General features: G+C 49.7%; 1 protein-coding gene across 4 annotated transcripts in view; it reads right to left on the reverse strand.

Moving 5' to 3' along the window:
• Nucleotides 1-2,928: 2,928 nt before the first annotated feature.
• The window catches only part of LOC110507059 (Down syndrome cell adhesion molecule-like protein 1 homolog), a 159,901-nt gene continuing 148,767 nt past the window's right edge, over nucleotides 2,929-14,062 (reverse strand). The window contains exons 27-34 of one of the 4 annotated variants that reach the window (XM_036964925.1): nucleotides 12,487-12,774; nucleotides 11,985-12,140; nucleotides 9,576-9,606; nucleotides 9,230-9,348; nucleotides 8,885-9,037; nucleotides 8,461-8,655; nucleotides 7,843-8,178; nucleotides 2,929-7,656 (exon numbers count right to left, since the gene is read on the reverse strand). In XM_036964925.1, coding sequence (XP_036820820.1) covers nucleotides 7,148-7,656; nucleotides 7,843-8,178; nucleotides 8,461-8,655; nucleotides 8,885-9,037; nucleotides 9,230-9,348; nucleotides 9,576-9,606; nucleotides 11,985-12,140; nucleotides 12,487-12,774 — 1,787 coding nt within the window. In that variant the 3' untranslated portion in view covers nucleotides 2,929-7,147. Of the gene's footprint in view, nucleotides 7,657-7,842; nucleotides 8,179-8,460; nucleotides 8,656-8,884; nucleotides 9,038-9,229; nucleotides 9,352-9,575; nucleotides 9,607-11,984; nucleotides 12,144-12,486; nucleotides 12,775-14,062 lie in introns of all 4 variants that reach the window. The other 3 variants (XM_036964924.1, XM_036964923.1, XM_036964922.1) reach the window with 3 other exon arrangements.

Below are 14,062 nucleotides of genomic sequence, written 5' to 3' on the forward strand. Positions count from 1 at the left end.
GTGTTGAATGAGAAATGGACAAAGGTTTGACTAGGCCTTCCTCATTACAACCCATTAACTGGATGAGACATCCTCTTCTCTTTAAAACACTTCGGGAGCAGCGTACGAGTGTGTGGATTCATATTTTTCTTATCTATGACACTGAACAGTCCACGGCAATATATCTAAAGTAATGAAGTATAATCACCTACCCACATAGAGGCTTTGCTACATATAATACGTATAACATCCTACATATAACTTCATAACCCCTGACGTTAAAGACCACTCGTGCCTTACTACTCATGTACTTGCTACATTGTTACACACAGTAAATTCGGACATCTTCCCCAATGCAACGCTGGCTGTTGCTGTTGCCACTTTGACTGTACCCTGTCTCCTGACGTGCGATCGGAAAGACTCTGCGTGCGGCAACGGGTGTGCAGCGGCGCCTCTCAGCCCCACTCTGCCCGTGGAGAAAGCTGCCGCCACCATTCAGAACCAGTTCAGGAAGTACCAGCAGAAGAAGAAGGAGACCAAGTAGAACCACACCCGCACCACCGGAGCTCTGCATGACAGACAGACGGACACAAATACACAAACAGACAGACAAGACAGAGTCCTCTCTGAAATGTAAAGAGCAGAGGACCAAAGATGTCATCTAACTCCGTTAGCCATTTTTCATAGCATGTATACCAAAGGAAATAGCATAGACATAGATTGACTTTATATGAAAGACCAGTCAAACGTTTGGACACACCTGCTCATTCAAGTATTTTCTTTATTTTTGCTATTTTCTACATTGTAGAATATTAATGAAGACATCAAAACTATGAAATATCACAAATGGAATCATGTAGTAACCAAAAAAGTGTTAAACAAATCAAAATATATTTTAGATTCTTCAAAGCTACTTTGCCTTGATGACAGCTTTGCACACTCTTTCAACCAGCTTCACCTGGAATGCTTTTACAACAATCGTGAAAGAGTTCCAACATTTGCTGAACACTTGTTGGCTGCTTTTCTTTCAGTCTGCGGTCCAACTCATCCCAAACCATCTCAAATGGGTTGAAGTCAGGTGATTGTGGAGAACATGTCATCTGATGCAGCACTCCATCACTCTCCTTCTTGGTCAAATAGCCCTTACACAGCCTGGAGGTGTGTTGGGTCATAGTCCTGTTGAAAAACAAATGACAGTCCCACTAAGCACAAACCAGATGGGATGGCGTATTGCTGCAGAATGGTAACCATGCTGGTTAAGTGTGCCTTGAATTCTAAATAAATCACTGACAGTTTCACCAGCAAAGCACCCCCACCCCATCACACCTCCTCCTCCATGCTTCACGGTAAGAACCACACTTGCGGAGATCATCCGTTCACCTACTCTGCGTCTCACAAAGACACGGCGGTTGGAACCAAAAATCTCTAATTTGGACTCATCAGACCAAAGGACAGATTTCCACAGGTCTAATGTCCATTGCCCGTGTCACTTGCAAGTCTCTTATTTTTATTGATGTCCTTTAGTAGTGGTTTCTTTGCAGCAATTCAACCATGAAGGCCTGATTCACACAGTCTCTTCTGAACAGTTGATGTTGAGATGTGTCTGTTGCTTGAACTCATTTATTTGGGCTGCAATTTCTGAGTCTGGTAACTAATGAACGTAGCCTCTGTAGCAGAGGTAACTCTGGGTCTTCCTTTCTTGTGGCGGATCTCATTGAGAGCAAGTTTAAACACAGCAGGTCATGGTTTTTGCGACTGCACTTGAGGAAACTTTCCAAGTTCTTGAAATTACCTTCATGGCTTAAAGTAATGACGGACTGTCGTTTCTCTTTCCTTATTTGAGCTGTTACCAAATAGGGCTATCTTCTACATACCACCCACTACCTTGTCACAACACAATTAAATTGCTCAAATGCATTGAGGAAAGAAATTCCACATATTAACTTATGACAAGGCACACCTGTTAATTAAAATGGTTTTTCCAGGTGACTACCACATGAAGTTGATTGAGAGAATGCCAAGTGTCCAAAGCTGTCATCAGGGTTGGCTACTTTGAAGAACCTCAAATAAAAAAAAATATTTTTGATTTGTTTAACACTTTTTTGGTTACTACAATGACTCCATATGTGTTCATAGTGTTTATGTCTTCACTATTATTATACAATGTAGAACATAGTAAAAAATCAACTCTGGAATTGGTACGTGTGTCCAAATTTTGACTGGTACTGTGTGTCGAACATGACACAGACATTCAATCACTCATTTAAGTGACAAAATGTTACACACATCCTGTGTTTCACTATGTGACTAAAAATATATGTATACATGAATCATAGGTCCTTTATATGCTTATCGACATGTATTTGTGAAGATATTTACGTGCGGCAGGTAGCCTAGTGGTTAGAGCGTTGGGCAAGTAACCAAAAGGTTGTTAGATCGAATCCCTGAGCTGACAAGGTAAACATCTGTCGTTCTGCCCCCTGAACAAGGCAGTTCACCCACTGTTCCTAGGCCGTCATTGTAAATAAGAACTTGTTCTTCACTGACTTGTCTAGTTTAATAAAGGTTAAATAAAATGTGCGAGAGTATGTTTGCATGTGTGCGTCAGCATCTGTGTGAGAGCATGCACATTGTACTGTATGCATTACAGTACTATCAAATAGATGGATTGTAAAATAACATATATGTCCAACAAACTCCATTAAACCCCTCAGTAATACTGGACTGGTTCTCTTTTTGTTACCTCGTGTTGAAGTAATGGATTGCTCTAATTCCACACGTGTGTTATTTCCTACCGTATAATCAGTCATTCTTGTGAGGTTTTCAATAAGACTTGCTCGTTTTAGTTTCAAAACGTTTCCCACTGCAAAACATTTTGCCACGGTCTGTGCAAATAAATACACCCCTTGATCCAGCATGAAGGAAAGGATGGAAAAGGAAAGACGTGACTCATAGAAAGATAGCTTTATTGCACAAGGTGTTGGAGTACTCTTTTTCTGGTTTTGTTTGTTTTCATAGAAAAAAAAAACGGTAGAGTTAAACAAGCAATTGCAAATTGAAGCAACTTTTTCCATAAAAGTTTAGGAATGCTTTCCGCCCCCTCACCCCTTTCTCGTGTTTGTTTCTACATTGTCCTTTTTATAACCAGCAAAATATTCAGAGCATGCAATGCCGTTTTTCCTCAAAAGAAATAAAAAATTTAAAAATACTACAAGAAAGAAATCAATACAAAGCAATCAATGGCCCCCAAAAATGAACTCAACAAAACCTCCTGGAAAAAGAGGAACCAATTGTGAAAGCCGTATGTGGTTTGTTGCCCCATTCAAAACTCTAATTGTAAGCAGTGGGGCTATAATTCTATAGTTCTCTTTAACCCTCTCTTGTTTCAAGGTTTCATCTGGAGATGTTGAAAATAGTACGTATTTATACAAAACACTTCGCTATGTACAAGAGTCTTTAATTAGTGGGGTAGCGATGCTGTTGTGGCAGGAGGTGCAGGGGGGGGGGGGGGGGGGGGGGGGAATCTGAGACCTCCCTTTAGTCCTGGTATTAACATGTGTCCTGGGAATGGATCTTTGGTCACGTCCAGTCATACCCGATCAAATTGGGCTGGAGTAGACATTTTGAGACAAATCTGATCACAGGGCACATGTTATTACCAGGTGTAAATGACGGTCTGATTAGTCAAATAGGTGGGGCAAAAGTTAGGGTAGGTTGGGGAGAGTTTGATTCCTGACCCCGCCCAATATGCACACAGTTTTTCCTGTGATTGGTTGGAGATAGGGAGTCCCTGATTTCAATTGGCTAGACAGGCCTGCCACTTCACGTGGCACCACTGTGTGTCTCAAACCGTTTCAAGATAATTGCATAACCAAGGAAGCCAAAGCAAAAATAAACAGTACCATAATAATATCAACGGAAAGGAAAGATTCTTCTCTCTGCAAACGCTCCCTGTCCTGTTCACTGTCTACAACAGGCAGGGAGCTTGAATGTTCTCAGTTATGAGCAGTTCTAACAGTTATATGTATGTCCGGAATAGGAATACTGTGCAGGGACATAATGACAACGGTAAAACACAGAGGTGTGTGCTGTCTTCACTAAGTTCAGTCATGAGACGTCATGGGGGGCGTCAACACGAACACCCCCTCGGAAGGTGCAATACAACAGGTTACATTTTGGTTCCACCCTTTGTACTCTCGTAACACCTGAAGTAGGGTCATGCTTCTAAGTTGGCCTTAGATTTGGGGACGTAGACAATAAGAAGGTGGGTTGGTGCCTTGGCAATGCCCACCACAGTTACCTGAATCCCCATGTGCCAGGGTTAGGCGTGCCAGGGTTGGGCTCTGAGCTGAAATCAACAGTGGATGTTGCCTCAGCTAAGTGACTCAGTGCTGAAGCTGCTACGCACTAACTATCCAGTACAAGTACTTAGAAACGATTAGGGGTTCCCTGAAATCTTCCTCTCTCACGTCAGTGATGTCCCTCACCCTTTCCACAGGTACAATTAAAAAGAGGGTTGTGCTGACGACAATGAACACACTTTACCTCACTGACCACAAAAACCATTCCGATCACAAAACTACAGCAGTGTCTATTCGCCACCACAGTGGACCACAGGGGCAACTCCAAACCAAATCAACCACAGGTCTGATGTTATTAGACACAGTAACCACACTGGCTGCCATTGGGTTCACAGACCACAAGCCATTCTGACCATTACAAAATGCTAAATCGACAGCATTAGTTTGCAACGGACCTCACTGGCTAAGGTCCTACCCATCATTAACTACTTAGACACTTTGCATCCTGAATGGCATGTTCGGTGTAGTTGTGCTCCTGCACTGTAGCTACCTGTGTACCTGGCAGATGGGCAGTGTTCACATCAATGTTCACATTCCCAAACTCGGCCTCAGATACCGTAGCCCGCTCTCTATTTCATCCATCTATAGCTTTCTTGGTTGTGCTAGCCGTTTCTTCAGCCCACTTTCTCCTCTTCCTCCACTCTTCCTCCTAACCGACGGCTTCTTCCAACTGAGCGATTGTCTCACTTTTTATATTTTCATATATTTGTTTTAATTACGATGACTTCATATCTCTCTGCTTCATTCAATAGTTATATATTTGCTATATATTTAGATATAAATATATATGTACATATCTTTGACAACAAATATTGTATATATATTTTTTTATATATATATATATATTGTGAGAGCCCTGATTTGAAATGTTCCATTGCAAATATTGTGAGCAATTATTTTTTTTTGGGGGACGTTTCTTTGTCATGGGGCTAAGCTTTGGGTTTATAATGAATAATATAAATAAACAGAAACGTCAACAGAACCCGACAATAAGTTGAAATACATTTTAGTGGGATTGGGGGGGGGGGGGGGCCTTATAGACAACATATTTATTCTTGAGACCACCTCATTTCATAAGAATAACTCATGTTCACCTGCCATCTCTTTCATCCTTCCCTAAACACTTACGACTCTTTGGTCGGCCTTATCTTTCCATCTCTCCCTGCAAATCTATGTTCCTCGCTGCGTTATCATGTCTGTATATTCACCTCTGTTTCAATCTGAAACTCGTTCATCCATCCATCTTGTGGTCTGTTTCATCTTTTATCAGTCAGTCCTTCTGTCGTCCTGCAGTCCAGTTGTCAGTCAGTCCCAACTATTGTCATAAATGTCCGTCTGCCTAGCAGAGTGTGCTAGAAGGTCACAGTGAGACTGTATGGGGTGGGGTGGGGTATGGAGGGCGGGGGTGTGGGGTATGGAGGGCGGGGGTGTGGGGTATGGAGGGTGTGGGGTGGTGGGGAAGGGTTACAGGGGTTTGGGTCGACCAAGGGGTAGTATGAAGGAATGGGAGTGTCTGGCACCAAGTTAAGGACAGAACAAAGGGTCTTCTCCCTGCCTCAGAGGGACGGAGAGAACGAGATAGAGAGAGAGAGAGGACCAAGAGGAGGGGTGGCACCTCTAATGCACGGCAAATCAACTCATCGTCTCCAAGGCGATGTTGCCGGTGTCAAACACACCGGGCCAACCAAAGTCCAGAAGGGAGAGACCGACATGTGACGTCGTACAGTGTGACCTCATCGTCCCCGAAACACTGTCAGTAGCAGATGGACGGGAGGTTTTTTGAACTCGCGCCTCCGCCAAGGAGTCAGCATACAGATTGATTAGAAAGGGCCACTGCAGGTGTGTGCCAGCCACATGTATACATATATACACATATACACGCACACACGCAGGCTTGTGAAGGTTCTGTGAACCCATTCTACCCTCTTAATGCACATGAGTATATATATATATATATATTCCAAAAGAGGAAGAGAAAAAACAAATAAAATAAAACTGTTCAGACTCATCTTTCGTGTGAAGACGATTCCAGTTTTTCCCCTCTCGCTCTGTTTCCTGGTGTCCTATAAAAGAGTCATCAACACTCTATACCGTGTCATGAATTGCGTGGGGGGGGGGGGGGGAATCTCCCGAGACTCCCCAGAGACTCCCCCAACATCGTCGTTGAAACCACAGTCTGTTGCCTGTTTGTGTGAGTCCCTACCAGGATGGCTTTGGAGGACCAGAGACAGACACCAAGGTTGTTGGTTTATGCATAAGCACTTTCCGTGGCAATGCGCTGCTTGTATGAACTCTGAACTCTCTGTTCAGAGATATGAAAAAGGAACACGTAAAACAGCCTAAAAACATCTGGACAGGTTTATGTGAAACTCTAAATATATTGGTTCTTTTCGTTTACCGTTCTGAATTCAAGAAAAGAAGTGCACATGGGAATGTAGTTTGTGCAGAAATTCTGAGGTGTCTTAACAGATAATATGAGAGAGAGAGAGAGAGAGAGAGAGAGAGAAGAAAATAAAAGTTTGAAAAAACAAATATTACGTTGTGTTTGGCAAGTTATTTCCAGGGAAGGTCAAATAAAAAAATAGAGAGTAAGAGAATGAGAGAGAGAAACAGAGAGAGAGAAAAGGATAGACAGAGAAAACACAAACTGGCAGAAAGAAGACGAACTCCTGTGCTATAAAAACCTCAATCTGGCCCCTGCCGAGCGGCCCCTCTGGCCTGACAGTGCAGGCGCCAGGTGTGTGTACGTGCGTCTGTGTGGCCCCTAACCCTTCCCAAGGCTCCAACATCTCCACCAGTGGCTCCAGCTACACCAGTGTATACGATTTGGAGTAGGCCCCGCCAGCCGCCTGCTTCTGTCTCTCTAGTCTGCCCAGGCCTGACGAGCTGCTCTCCAGCAGAGGGTCTCTGGAGTCTCCCCCCGTGGCTCCCCCGCTGGCCGAGGCGGCAGCGGCAGCAGCAGCGCTCTGGGCAGATGAAGAGGAGGAACCGGGCATGGTGAGAGTCCTCTGAGACAGGGAGGTGGTGCTGGAACCACCAGACGGCCCTCCAGTCGCCCCTCCTACACCACCACCACCCCCTGATGCTCCCCCTGAGGCGCTGAGGCCGGCCAGGCCTGCGTGGCCCACAGTCAGAGCCTGCTGCTGCTTGGAGGAGTCCAGAGTCATGTGGCGGCCTTGGGTGTGGTACGCCCGCTGGGCCAGGCTGCGGCTGGGGGCCTCGCGGGGCGGCACCACCGGGCACGGGTCATGCAGCTCCGACTGCTTCCGGAAGAAAGGGTCTGTCTTCATGTAGAGGGGAAGGTTACAGTAGTCACCTGGGATGAGGGGATGAAAGAGAGGATTTGACAAGCATCTTTATCAGGCACATTTGTTATATGTCAGAGTACCGGTATGTGTCTAAAGTACAGCAATCAACCCTGCTCACCCTAACCATGCTTAGAGGCCTTTACATTACACCAACCTATAGGATCATTCTAATCAAGAGCAGGTCTCATACTCACTTTTGCCAGTCCACTCGCTCTTGTTGGCGCGGTGGGGGATGGGCACGGCTACGTTGGTAGGTCTTCCGCGGTCATATTCCTGGGGTTTGGGTGGCGAGGCGGTGAAGCGACACAGGCCCGTCTCGGACGGCGTGCTCATGGAGGTCATGCTGTCGCCGTTGTCGTTGGTGCCCGTGGTCATCTGGTCTGAGGAACTGTCGGAGATGAAGCACTCGGTGATCTCAAACTTGGCGTGCTGCAGGTGCTCCTCAAGCTTGGCGTGTTCGTAGGCCCGCGCCAGCTCCTCGTAGGTGGAGGACGCGCTCTCTGTGGACACCATGCTGTTACGCCCCTTATCTGATGACAAAGAGAGAGGGAGAAAGAGCGGGAGAGAGCGACAGAGTGACAGAGAGAGAGAGAGAGAGAGTTGGTGTTGTACATGAAATGCCCAAATCTTACACCATCTCCTTGCACTACAGTGTGTATGTATGTAGCCTATGTTTTGGGTGGCTCACTTGTGTCCTTCGTATATGTCTGTATGTATGCATGTGTCAATACTGTGTGTGTGTTACAAGAAAGTGTGTGTGTCATGAGTGTGTGTGTGTGTGTGTGTGTGTGTGCAAGATATGCCAGGCTCACCCGTGTCCTGTGAGAGGCTGGCGCTGTAGCTGTCGCTCTCGGTGACGGTGATGCCATGCTGGGAGCCCACGGTGCGCCAGTCGGAGGTGAGGGTACGGGCGGGCGTAGACGACTGGCACTTGGTCAAGGTCCACTGGCTGGAGTAGCGGTTCCTCGTACTGTGGGCCGACTTCACGCTCTTCCTCGACACCGGGTCTACCGGGGGAGAGAGGGAGGGAGGAGAGGGAAGAGAGGGAGGAAGGTAGGAGAGGTGGAGGAGGGGAGGAAGGAGGAGAGGTGGGAGGAAGGACAGGGGGAGAGGGAGGAAGGAGGTGGGAGAAAGGGAGGAGAACAAAAGAGTCAGCAAGTTGAAGGCAATGATGGAAGGAATGGACAAGATAGAATAGAACTCTACGATGTAGGGCAGTTAGGGCTCTCCACTTACTGGTCCCTGGTCTGATATCGGACATGTCAATCAGAGGGCCGGTGTTCTGGATGAGGGCGGGGTGATGCACAGACACGCCCGTACAGAAGCTCTGTGGATTCACATTCTGGCTGAACTCAGTGTCCGTCACTGGGATGGTGGCTTTGTCTTCACCTAGCAGAGGGGTTGACAGAAGCAACAATTATTCACGACTGATGAGTCATACTCATTCATGAACACACATTTGCATTATAGCGCAGGCCGAAAAGAGTAATAACATCTGTATCAGGTAGGCACTCATCAAAACACAGCAACACACACAGACATATACACACACACACAGACATATACACACACGGCACCGACCGATCTGCTTGATGCCTTCCTTGTCCTCGATGAGCAGCTGGACTCTGGGGATATCGATGTGGAGTCGGGGGCCCTGGGGGGGCCCTTTCACAGGGGTGTCAAAGCTCCGGTTATTCTTACTGCTCCAGGGACACAAGGCACACACACACACACACACACACACACACAGAGCGTAAATCCCCTTTTTCAGAAATAGGATTTATCTTTCCATCTTTTAAGACATTTACTGTATGGAGAAGTAAGGTAACCAATGTTTTCTACAATGTTAATTTCAGTGTGTTGTATGAATGTTTCCCTTGGGGGTATGAACTGTAAACAGAGGAACAGCAGAGATAAGCTATATTACCTGATCAGCATCTCAGCCAGGCTTTTGGCATCTTGAGGGAACGTAAAGAAAGAGCAGGGCTTCAGTTATATGGAGCACAATTTAGTCAGATCTTCCTTACGCTCTCTCCAAAATGTCCTCTCCTCCCGCTCACTCTCTCTCTCTCTCTCTCTCTCTCTCTCTCTCGCTCTCTCACCCCTCAGTCTCTTCTCCACACCTCTCCTTCATTCTCTCACCCCTCTCTTCTCTTTCGCTCCCTCCCTTACTCAACCTCATAGCTCTACTCCACACCTCTCTCTTCCTCCCCCTCCACCCCCCCTCCCCCGTTCCCTCCCTCACCTCTCAGTCGCTTCAGTCTCTTCTCTTTCGCGCCCCTCTCCCCCCGTTCCCTCCCTCACCTCTCAGTCGCTTCAGTCTCTTCTCTTTCGCGCCCCTCTCCCCCCGTTCCCTCCCTCACCTCTCAGTCGCTTCAGTCTCTTCTCTTTTGCGCCCCTCTCCCCCCGTTCCCTCCCTCACCTCTCAGTCGCTTCAGTCTTTTCTCTTTCGCGCCCCTCTCCCCCCGTTCCCTCCCTTACCTCTCAGTCTCTTCAGTCTCTTCTCTTCTCTTCCCCCCCCTCCCCCGTTCCCTCCCTCACCTCTCAGTCGCTTCAGTCTTTTCTCTTTCGCGCCCCTCTCCCCCCGTTCCCTCACTTACCTCTCAGTCTCTTCAGTCTCTTCTCTTCTCTTCCCCCCCTCCCCCGTTCCCTCCCTCACCTCTCAGTCGCTTCAGTCTCTTCTCTTTCGCGCCCCTCTCCCCCCGTTCCCTCCCTTACCTCTCAGTCTCTTCAGTCTCTTCTCTTCTTTCCCCCCCTCCCCCGTTCCCTCCCTCACCTCTCAGTCTCTTCTCTTCCTCACCGCCCCCGTTCCCTCCCTCACCTCTGTCTCTTCAGTCTCTTCTCTTCCTCACCGCCCCCGTTCCCTCCCTCACCTCTCAGTCGCTTCAGTCTCTTCTCTTTCGCGCCCCTCTCCCCCCGTTCCCTCCCTCACCTCTCAGTCGCTTCAGTCTCTTCTCTTTCGCGCCCCTCTCCCCCCGTTCCCTCCCTCACCTCTCAGTCGCTTCAGTCTCTTCTCTTTCGCGCCCCTCTCCCCCCGTTCCCTCCCTTACCTCTCAGTCTCTTCAGTCTCTTCTCTTCTCCTCCCTCCCTCCCCCGTTCCCTCCCTCACCTCTCAGTCTCTTCTTTTCCCCCCCTCCCCTGTTCCCTCCCTCACCTCTCAGTCTCTTCAGTCTCTTCTCTTCCTCACCCCCCCCCGTTCCCTCCCTCACCTCTGTCTCTTCTCCCCCCCCCCCAGTTCCCTCCCTCACCTCTCAGTCTCTTCAGTCTCTTCTCTTCCTCACCCCCCCCCTGTTCCCTCCCTCACCTCTGTCTCTTCTCCCCCCCCCCAGTTCCCTCCCTCACCTCTCAGTCTCTTCAGTCTCTTCTCTTTCGCGCCCCTCTCCCCCCGTTCCCTCCCTCACCTCTCAGTCGCTTCAGTCTCTTCTCTTTCGCGCCCCTCTCCCCCCGTTCCCTCCCTCACCTCTCAGTCGCTTCAGTCTCTTCTCTTTCGCGCCCCTCTCCCCCCGTTCCCTCCCTCACCTCTCAGTCGCTTCAGTCTCTTCTCTTTCGCGCCCCTCTCCCCCCGTTCCCTCCCTTACCTCTCAGTCTCTTCAGTCTCTTCTCTTCTCCTCCCTCCCTCCCCCGTTCCCTCCCTCACCTCTCAGTCTCTTCTTTTCCCCCCCTCCCCTGTTCCCTCCCTCACCTCTCAGTCTCTTCAGTCTCTTCTCTTCCTCACCCCCCCCCCCCCGTTCCCTCCCTCACCTCTGTCTCTTCTCCCCCCACCAGTTCCCTCCCTCACCTCTCAGTCTCTTCAGTCTCTTCTCTTCCTCACCCCCCCGTTCCCTCCCTCACCTCTGTCTCTTCTCCCCCCCCCAGTTCCCTCCCTCACCTCTCAGTCTCTTCAGTCTCTTCTCTTCCTCACCCCCCAGTTCCCTCCCTCACCTCTCAGTCTCTTCAGTCTCTTCTCTTCCTCACCCCCCCGTTCCCTCCCTCACCTCTCAGTCTCTTCAGTCTCTTCTCTTCCTCACCCCCCCGTTCCCTCCCTCACCTCTCAGTCTCTTCAGTCTCTTCTCTTCCTCACCCCCCCGTTCCCTCCCTCACCTCTCAGTCTCTTCAGTCTCTTCTCTTCCTCACCCCCCCGTTCCCTCCCTCACCTCTCAGTCTCTTCAGTCTCTTCTCTTCCTCACCCCCCCGTTCCCTCCCTCACCTCTCAGTCTCTTCAGTCTCTTCTCTTCTCCCCCCCCCAGTTCCCTCCCTCACCTCTCAGTCTCTTCAGTCTCTTCTCTTCTCCCCCCCCCAGTTCCCTCCCTCACCTCTCAGTCTCTTCTCTTCCTCACCCCCCCGTTCCCTCCCTCACCTCTCAGTCTCTTCAGTCTCTTCTCTTTGCGTTTCTTGCGGATGATGAAGAGCAGGGCGACGACCAGAGTGACCAGGATGACGGGGCAGCCGATGGAGAAGAGCTTCTTAACGTCGTCGCCCTCCGGCCGCGCTGACTTGATGGGAGGGATGGTACCTGCTTAGAAAATATAACAGGTTACATGACAAGGTTATATGACATTATATCAGGTTTTAAATACAGTACCAGTCAAAAGTTTGGACACACCTACTCATTTAAAATAAATAAAAATTTAAAACTATTTTCTACATTGTAGAATAATAGTGAAGACATCAAAACTGTGAAATAATACATAGAATCATGTAGTAACCAAAAGTGTGAAACAAATCAAAATATATTTTATATTTGAGATTCTTCAAAGTAGATGACAGCTTTGCACACTCTTGGCATTCTCCGACTCAGAATCCGCAACACCAACCACTGGACCACACAGGCCAGAGAAATTAAAGCAGCTTGTACTCACTGCCATCGTAGTCCAGCGTGGCGAACTGAGAGCTCTGGTTCCCGCAGCCGGCACTGTTACACGCCTTCATCTTCAGCTCGTACCAGGTGGCCTCGCGGAGCTCAGCCAGGAACACGTCGGCCGTGGCGTTGGTGCGCACGTTCTGCCACGCCCAGTTCCCCTTAGGTCTGAACTCCAGCAGCACGGCCGTGATGGGGCAGCCACCGCTCGCCCAGCCCTGCAGGTTGAGCCGGGCGTGGGTAGAGTTGACGTGGGTGAACACCGGCTGTTCCTTATTGAACTGGGGCTCTGGAAGAGGCGGGGCAGGAAGGTGTTAGTTCTCACTTAACAGTTTTTAACAATGTCTTGAAATATTGTGATATGAGGGTGGGATTGAATTCTATGAATATACCTGTCTCCCTCATTATCCCTCTCGCAGCCGTAACCATCACCCCTCTCACAGCCGTAACCATCACCCCTCTCACAGCTGTAACCGTCACCCCTCTCACAGCCGTAACCATCACCCCTCTCACAGCCGTAACCGTCACCCCTCTCACAGCTGTAACCGTCACCCCTCTCACAGCCATAACCGTCACCCCTCTCACAGCCGTAACCGTCACCCCTCTCGCAGCCGTAACCGTCACCCCTCTCACAGCCGTAACCGTCACCCCTCTCACAGCCGTAACCGTCACCCCTCTCGCAGCCGTAACCGTCACCCCTCTCGCAGCCGTAACCGTCACCCCTCTCACAGCCGTAACCGTCACCCCTCTCACAGCCGTAACCGTCACCCCTCTCACAGCCGTAACCGTCACCCCTCTCACAGCCGTAACCATCACCCCTCTCACAGCCGTAACCGTCACCCCTCTCACAGACGTAATCGTCACCCCTCTCACAGCCGTAACCATCACCCCTCTCACAGCCGTAACCATCACCCCTCTCACAGCCGTAACCATCACCCCTCTCACAGCCGTAACCATCACCCCTCTCACAGCCGTAACCGTCACCCCTCTCACAGCTGTAACCGTCACCCCTCTCACAGCCATAACCGTCACCCCTCTCACAGCCGTAACCGTCACCCCTCTCGCAGCCGTAACCGTCACCCCTCTCACAGCCGTAACCGTCACCCCTCTCACAGCCGTAACCATCACCCCTCTCACAGCCGTAACCATCACCCCTCTCACAGCCGTAACCGTCACCCCTCTCACAGCCGTAAGCGTCACCCCTCTCACAGCCGTAACCATCACCCCTCTCACAGCCGTAACCGTCACCCCTCTCACAGCCGTAACCATCACCCCTCTCACAGCCATAACCGTCACCCCTCTCACAGCCGTAACCGTCACCCCTCTCACAGCCATAACCGTCACCCCTCTCACAGCAGTAACCATCACCCCTCTCACAGCCGTAACCGTCACCCCTCTCACAGCCGTAACCGTCACCCCTCTCACAGCCGTAACCGTCACCCCTCTCACAGCCGTAACCATCACCCCTCTCACAGCCGTAACCGTCACCCCTCTCACAGCCGTAACCATCACCCCTCTCACAGCCGTAACCATCACCCCTCTCACAGCCGTAACCATCACCCCTCTCACAGCCATAA

The sequence above is a fragment of the Oncorhynchus mykiss genome, chromosome 27 (genome assembly GCF_013265735.2).
Source record: "Oncorhynchus mykiss isolate Arlee chromosome 27, USDA_OmykA_1.1, whole genome shotgun sequence".
NCBI lineage: Eukaryota > Metazoa > Chordata > Actinopteri > Salmoniformes > Salmonidae > Oncorhynchus > Oncorhynchus mykiss.